This window comes from Elaeis guineensis, chromosome 8 (genome assembly GCF_000442705.2).
Source record: "Elaeis guineensis isolate ETL-2024a chromosome 8, EG11, whole genome shotgun sequence".
NCBI lineage: Eukaryota > Viridiplantae > Streptophyta > Magnoliopsida > Arecales > Arecaceae > Elaeis > Elaeis guineensis.
This window is the reverse complement of record NC_026000.2, coordinates 9,970,369-9,977,955: the sequence shown is the minus strand read 5'-3', so window position 1 is coordinate 9,977,955 and position 7,587 is coordinate 9,970,369. Positions and strand designations below refer to the sequence as shown.

General features: G+C 38.4%; 1 protein-coding gene across 2 annotated transcripts; it reads right to left on the bottom strand.

Moving 5' to 3' along the window:
- Nucleotides 1–606: 606 nt before the first annotated feature.
- LOC105050339 (probable E3 ubiquitin-protein ligase XBOS32) lies at nucleotides 607–7,134 on the bottom strand. Of its 2 annotated transcripts, XM_010930312.4 has the most exons (11): nucleotides 6,923–7,134; nucleotides 6,325–6,643; nucleotides 6,157–6,216; nucleotides 5,811–5,882; nucleotides 5,546–5,718; nucleotides 5,241–5,413; nucleotides 4,431–4,489; nucleotides 4,300–4,346; nucleotides 3,214–3,354; nucleotides 2,065–2,156; nucleotides 607–1,292 (listed from the first exon to the last, which is right to left on the bottom strand). In XM_010930312.4, exons 1-11 carry the CDS (start codon nucleotides 6,931–6,933, stop codon nucleotides 799–801), a joined length of 1,641 nt encoding a protein of 546 aa, XP_010928614.1. In that variant the 5' UTR covers nucleotides 6,934–7,134; the 3' UTR covers nucleotides 607–798. The 2 variants fall into 2 exon arrangements, with proteins under 2 accessions (XP_010928614.1, XP_019707640.1); XM_019852081.3 differs by having other exon boundaries at nucleotides 6,325–7,133.
- Nucleotides 7,135–7,587: the final 453 nt, after the last annotated feature.

Here is a 7,587-nt window from a genome sequence, read left to right as displayed (position 1 = left end):
AAATCAATAGAGAATTGAAGACCATCACTTGCCGTCATTAACTTCAATCTGCTCATTTTTCAGCCCTTAGCTTTGTGCAGCTATGTTTTCCATGGTTCTCAAATAGAGAGGTCGCAGCAAGAGACTTAACCTCTAAGCTAAGCTTTGTATGCTTTTTCACCTTGTATAAGCCTCCCTTTGGGCTTTGTTTTCTTTCTTGTCATCCCAATCCCTTTTCCTTTGAGGACCAATAGATTTTCATTATGGTAATTACCTCTCGTAGTAAATCAAAGCACACCAATGATAAATCTTGAGCAATAGCCATCGCACGAGTGATTTTAAACAAACTGCATCATCTTTCTAGCTTCACCATGGGATCTATGCATGCATAGCTTCACACAACGAAAAATGGACGGCTGGATGCATTTGACAGTATACGTATGAAATAAGTAGGGGACAGCATAAATGCATGGCATGTCAATTCCAAACTATCAAAACATATATCTCCACAATGATCACAAATTAGTTGGAACTTATTGTATCCGATACAACGCTGTTATTAGGTTGCTCGTGGAATGAACTGCTGCGTGAGGGCCAATTGTATCATTCTTACGAGCAGTCCAAGAATGCTACCATAAAAGAAAAAGTATATATGTAGATACTATTGCAAGAGTTTATAGTTCCTCTATATTTACAACCTAAAAACATAACATAGACCAGCTTGATTGGTATCTTAGCACAAGATACAGAAACCAAGTACAGAAAAGGGTAAAAAGAATGAAATGAACAAATAGAGACTCAAAGTAACTGAGAAAACTTTTAGCTGTCACCAGAGCTACTTAGATATTGGTTAAAAGAAAAGAGCCATGGTCTGCGTCGACCATCCCAGTAGGAAGCAGATCGTTTTAATCCTCCCCTTGAGCGCCTAACAAGGCATGGTCTTGTCTCTGAGGCTTCCATGCAGAGCGTGGAGTTGAGTTTCATGGATGGGAACTTCTGGAGGCTGAGTGATCGAAAGGAAGAAGAGCCCAAAGGAGTCCGGCTGCAGTGGTTCTTTGCCTTGCATAGCTGGGAAGCCACTGAGGTGGCAGACTCCAAGCCCGAGCCTGAACCCGTGGTGCATATGGACAAAGGCAGGCTTACCTTTGGCAGCTCGTGGGTCGGGCTAGTTTCAGTGAGCTTGACAAATGAGAAAATGGCATGCCGGCAGAGAGGGCAAGCTATCGAGCCAGGGGGACCTCGCTTGACCGTTGAGATGCTGCCGGTGGAGCACAAGTACAGTGCACATCTGGTGCAAAACTCATGAGCGCAACCTACATTGCGAGCATTATTTCATCAGTAATGATCGTATACATCGTAAAAGGAGTTATTGCACTTTTGTACACTACTTGGTTGCTTACAGACAAGTGTATTAACATGATACTGCACGCCTACAATGAGGTGCCAAAGGACTTTTATATGATTAAGGGGATGTCGCTGTTTAAGCATTGAGTTTCCACAGAGTTTAACTGAACCACAGAGTTAACCAAACTCCTGCGATCAAGGTACGCTATATTGTACTGAATTGGATGGTACGGGGCATATTATACCGGTTTGGTATTGGTACATTGTATGAGGGTTGCACTGACACTCGGCGTGCTAAACCAGCCCCCGTACTAGACATACCAACACAGTGAAATGTGCCAGGGTAGCATCATTATGGGGCCCGGTATTGAGATGGTGTACCTTGCCTTGAATGATGACAAATAATGAAAAATATATCTCTAATGAAGAAACACGAAAAATACTCAGAAGTTCATCAAGGGTCCAAAGCAATCAGCAGTAGATATTTGAGAATATGTGCATAAAGTAGATGAACAGTGAAGGAACTGGGAGTCAGATAAGAGATTCAGAGCTTTAGCAACAGAAGGCAAGCTAAAAATCTGTTCGGTAGCCATCAATTAATGACAAAAGCAAGCATGTCCACAAGGTTTTTAAGCAACTTGTTCTAAAGAATAATGCATATAGAATCTTGAGGAGAAAAGCTGGAAGTAGATGGTTGGAAGGACTGTCCTTCCAGCAATTGGAAGTTTGAATGAAACTTACCCTCTGCAGCCACTGTGCATCTTGATTCCAAACAAATCACACATGGATCAACGCAAGCAGGTGACTGGCAAGTCTTCCTCCATCCATATTCTCTGCAAAAGATAAGCAAATCTTAACCAAAAATTTCCCTTGTTGAAATAAGTTAGAGTCTGTAGATGTATATCCAGATGGTTACTTCAAGAAATCCAGCAACACAGGATGGGAACAAGGAATGAACTGTTCCACCAAACAACAAAAGTACTGGATTTTTTCAAAAATTCAATGAAAAACTGTAGCTCTTCACCATAGTCATATAAGAACTAAACCACATAATCCTTGTCTTATACAGTAAGGAAACTTCTGGTGTTCTGTGATCTGCCCTAAATCCCTGGTATTATCAATGGTGGTGTCCAAAATATGTTAGTAGATGCATGCAAAGCATGCTCCTCGAATCCAATAACTATGGTTTACTGGTTTAAGATTTACTCTTAATCTAAGAACTGCAACAAAGTTAACCTCAAATTACTGTCTTATAGGCCAGAAGAGATTTGATCTAGTTTTGTCATGCTACTATTTTCAAGAACATGGATTTGACCAAGATGTTGTAAGAGCCTTGCACGGTTTTCTCTTTACATATCAACATTTTTATTTCAGTCATGACAATCTTTTGTTCCCATCTTTGTGGAAACACTCTAATATTACACTTGAAGAAAATAAAAATTGAGGAAGATGAGGAAGCAAAAAGAAAGACAGAGCAATGAGGTTATTGTTATGGTCAATAGGCATCATTACATGCTAAGTAAAAATTATCTTTCTGATTAAAAGCAGGATAAGTTCGGAATGAAATTTAATGTATGCCACATTAAATGAGAATATTCTCTCTAGCAACCAAAATATCTTGTGCCTCACAGGAAAATGGATTCATTAAGTTTAACAGGTTCAGCAACATGATACAGTTGTAATACTAAGTTGCTAATATATAAGCACAATGAGTGAAGAAGAACTCTAAGCTTATAGAGGGACCAAGCCACATGTAGAAACAAATATTCTTTTCAAGTGACTCAAACCAGATTGTAGTATGAAAAAGTAGGGAAGATATGTCATCAGAAGATTCATAACTAAATTAACCTAACAAACAACATGATAATATGTGGACTATGGAGCACTTACCGAGCAATTCTCACTATGCTCATAAGGGGAAGAGCAAGATATGGGGAAGGAAGAACACGTGTTCGACCTTCTGGCTGTTTGCTCAGAATACCCTCAAGCCAATTTTTATGCCATGAACGAGCCACCATCAAGGGAGTCCAACTTTTAGCACATAGAGAAAAAATATCTAGTGATTAGAGTGAGAGTACATGCACAATTTCAGATCACATAAAGATCCATGAAGCTCAGAGACAAGCAGAAGAGGCATTAAATGTGTAAGAGTCATTGAAGTTCTGCATACACCACAGAGAAGTTTATCAGTTATATGCTTGAGGATTTCGATGACTTAGACCAAGGGCCCTCATCTCAAAACTTAAATCAACATAAGACTTACATAGAAAAAAATATGTTCAAAAGATTGTTTTTCTTGTTTTCATGAGCGATGAGCAATTAAACTTTAGATTCTTTTTGACTAACTAGTATTTTCTAACATGCTCATCACTTAGAAGCATCTCACAATTTTTTTCTTTTTCTTTTTCTTTCTGGATCAGTAGAAGGTTAGTTGCATGTACGATATTAGGATCTACACAACTGACATAACTCAAGAAGAAGGGGGAAATGGGACTACCAGAAATGAGGAAGCATCCATCATGTTTTTAAATGCTTGTATCTATGTTTACAATTGTTTCTGTGCTTTCAAATTATTCTTTTGCATAATTCCCTAATTTACTTGGTGTATTTAAATGTCGCACTTAAATGCATTATGCTCTCCCGAAGCACTGGTTGGAATGTAGATTTTCCTAGTCCTTGAGGATGAATTTCCATCTCAACTCCATTCCACCCTTTTCAATATAGCAATCAGTGTCTCTGGGAGATCTGACATTAGTTTCAACCTTTCTCCATTTCCTCTATAAACAATATGATTCATAGTTTCATAAAACACAGTAGGGTTTCCAATAGGTAAGTTCTGCAAATCTGCCTGAGCTATAAATTTCAATCAAGTCAACTATTGTCATTTCACATCTAACATTTCTAACCAGAAAAAAAGTGGAATTTCCACATCATGCTATATACACTTGTTTATATACTGAAAGAGCAAATACATACCCATTTGCATTTTTAGCAGTCAAGCTGGCTCCTCTTGCAATAAGAATCTGCATGTCCACATTTACCAAGTAAGATTGTAGCTACTGTTAAAAATAATAAATTAAAAATAAAATAGGATCAAATAAACATACTTGACAACATACTGCATTTCCACCACAAGCAGCATAGTGAAGGGGTGTGCTTCTTGCTCCTGCCAAAGGAAAAAAAAATAAACCTTCTCAAAAGAAATGAATGACACTGCAAGAATAATTTAATGGTATTTTAATCTTAACAAAACATGAGTAATTGAAACATGCAATGTTAATTACAAATAAAATTTCACAAGAAGTTAAAATAATAGACCATAGCTTCACTCTTGAGTTTGTTAACCTCTATACATTTAAACCTCTTCTAAATGCTTGCATAAAGGAATGCACACTTTACATCATGTTAATGCAAATACCATTCCATTTTGGCAGGAAGAGACAAAATAGCTACATAACGTTCATCTTGGCAACAGGAGATTGTAAAGACTATCCATTTGGTATTTTGTAGTTTAGCAACCAACTTTGCTTTGTATCTTTCCACTACACATCGAATACTTTGCAGTGTAAACCATACAATGAAAAGGTCTGCCTATTAAAAGATCCACCAATGAATTTCTATAGGATTCCATAATGTAAGAATTCATTAAACAAGGATACTGCAACAAATTCCCACACAACCCACACCCATGCACACACACCAAAAAAAAAAAAAAAAAGAAAGAGTTAAAAAGGGAGTGCTGTGACCATTGTTAACACGTATATGCTGTTCTCCACCATAAGTATAAACAAATCAATACCCAAAGTCACTCATAAAAATTTTGAATCCTGAGAACCTAACAACAGAATAATTGAGTATAGATGTTCATAGTACCAAACAAAATAAGAATGAGGAACCTAATGACAAGAAGAGATCACCTATCAGATCAATTGTTGTTCCATCTTCCACAGTGACCTCAGAAACACAAGCTCCCAAGTCCAAGAGTAACTGCACACTCTCAACATGTCCATTTAGTGCTGCCATATGAAGCGCGGTGATGCCTCCATCAGCTCTTCTGTTCACTATCTCGGATAGAGTGCTAGAAGTGGTGCTGGAGGAGGAGGAGAAGAAAAAAGCAGCAGCAGGAGATGATGATGAAGAAGACGACAAACAAAGGAGGATATAAATTGATTATAATTATCAAAAAATAATATCAATAAAAATAAATGAGAATTCAACATACATCTCTTCAAATTTTGTGGAAGCTTCATTGGTCAATCTCCTCCTTACAATATTCCAAAAATCAGGTGTGCTGGGTACATAATCAGCAAGGAGAAGCCGAATGCAGCGAGTGTGACCATTAAGAGCTGCAAAGTGGAGGGCTGTTCCACCACTGAGATAATCCATTCTGTGAATCTAAAAATTCATTGGCCAACTATTAATCAGAGTGATTTCGTTAGATTGCAATGCTAAACAAACAAAAGCATTATCACATTGAAAAGGCTTACATTGGCATTGAAAAGCATTAGAATTTGAACAACCTCCCAGTGACCATACAGACAAGCTTGCATCAAAGCTGTCTGTCAAGAAAGCAGAATGCATTTAAATCGGAAACCTTCCATCAATATTCATCATCTTGAATTAAGAACTAGACTACAACAACTCAAGTACTAATTTTCATCAATCGGATCATAGTAGATATAAGCAAATGATATTACTCAACCTTCAAAGACCAATTAAATATTCTAACAAGACAACACTGATGAAGCATAATTCTTTGCCAAGTAATAGGCAAAATAGCAGGTGACCTCAATAAAAGGAAAGTAAAAATAAGTACATCAAGATCCATCTCACCTGGCCACGAGAATTCCTCAGATTAATGTCAACACCAGATTCAATCAAGAGAGAAACGATCTGGACGCACAAATCGCAGAATTAGCCTCAAAATATGCTCTTTTTTTACTGATTGATCAGAAGTCACAACTATAAACGATAAAGGGAACCGATAAATGGATCAATCACCTCATGGTGGCCCTTTGCTGCAGAGTAATGGAGAGGCGAATTCCGCCCACCGAATGTGGAATACCTGGCGAGGCGGGGGTTGTAATCCAAGAGGGCCTTGGCTTCCTGAACATCTCCATCTCTCGCGGCCGAGACCAGCCGCTCCCCGGAAGCCGAACATCCAATGGAATTGCCCATGATGCTCAAGAACCCCATGTTTCCTGAACACAAAATAAATGGGAAGAAAGAGTACTGCCTTTTCTGCACAAAATCCCCTTCTTTACTCCAGAAGAAGGAGCATTCAATGAAACATCTGCTGCTGTCCACAATAATCTTAATGCTGCAAAGCCCAAAAAAGAGAGACTTTGAAATAACAAATGACAGAATTAGAGATAGAAACAAGTCTTTGTCCATCCATCGCTTTCAGAATAAGCCCATTAATTCTGCAAAGAATGGAACACAGCTACCGATACCAATATCCAACAGAATTAGAACAAAAGTCAATAAAACCAGGCAAAGCAAACGGATAAATCCATAGAGGGGAGCAATAAAAATCCCATTTTTCTTACAGAACTCCTTATTTTCCATTAGAAAACGAGTAGAACCCATATGAAATTACCCATCGATCATCGACGTATGAGATGCTCATCTCCCAAACTGCCATCTTGAGCTGTTTAATCCGCACCCAGATCAGATTTAGCTGTATGGGGACATCTAGCTTGATGTTTATGGCAACGGACCATGAAGCCAACAAGCGACTAATAAATACATGAACAAAGTGACAAAGCCCACCCAGCGGAACACAGAGAGAGAGAGCAGTATAATAAAATCTCACTGGTAGGAATTATATTAACAGCCAAAAGAAGGTAAATAAAGTTTAATTAAGTGGTAAACATGGTATTAAAAAGAAGATACTATGGTACGGCAAAACAAAAGGTACGCTGGGACAGGGGGGAGTCCTTTTTTATATATTTTTTTTCTTTACTTTGTTTTGCTTCCTTTTTTTTTTTTTTTTTTAATTGAAAGCCCACAAGTAAAGCGTGTCAGTATGTCAGCACGATGGGGAGGAGGAGAGAGAACACCTATCATGGAGTCGTGGATCTGGAATGGTGTCGATAGATCCTGGCCTCTTTACCACTTCCTGCGATCATTGGAGTCTTCCACAATATCATTTATACGAGCAACCTCCATTCCCAGTCGGTAGATTCCATTCTTCACAAGGTTAGTTTTCGTCAAAACAGGATGCAGCCCACAGGCCCAAGGGAAGACCAAAAGACTACCCTT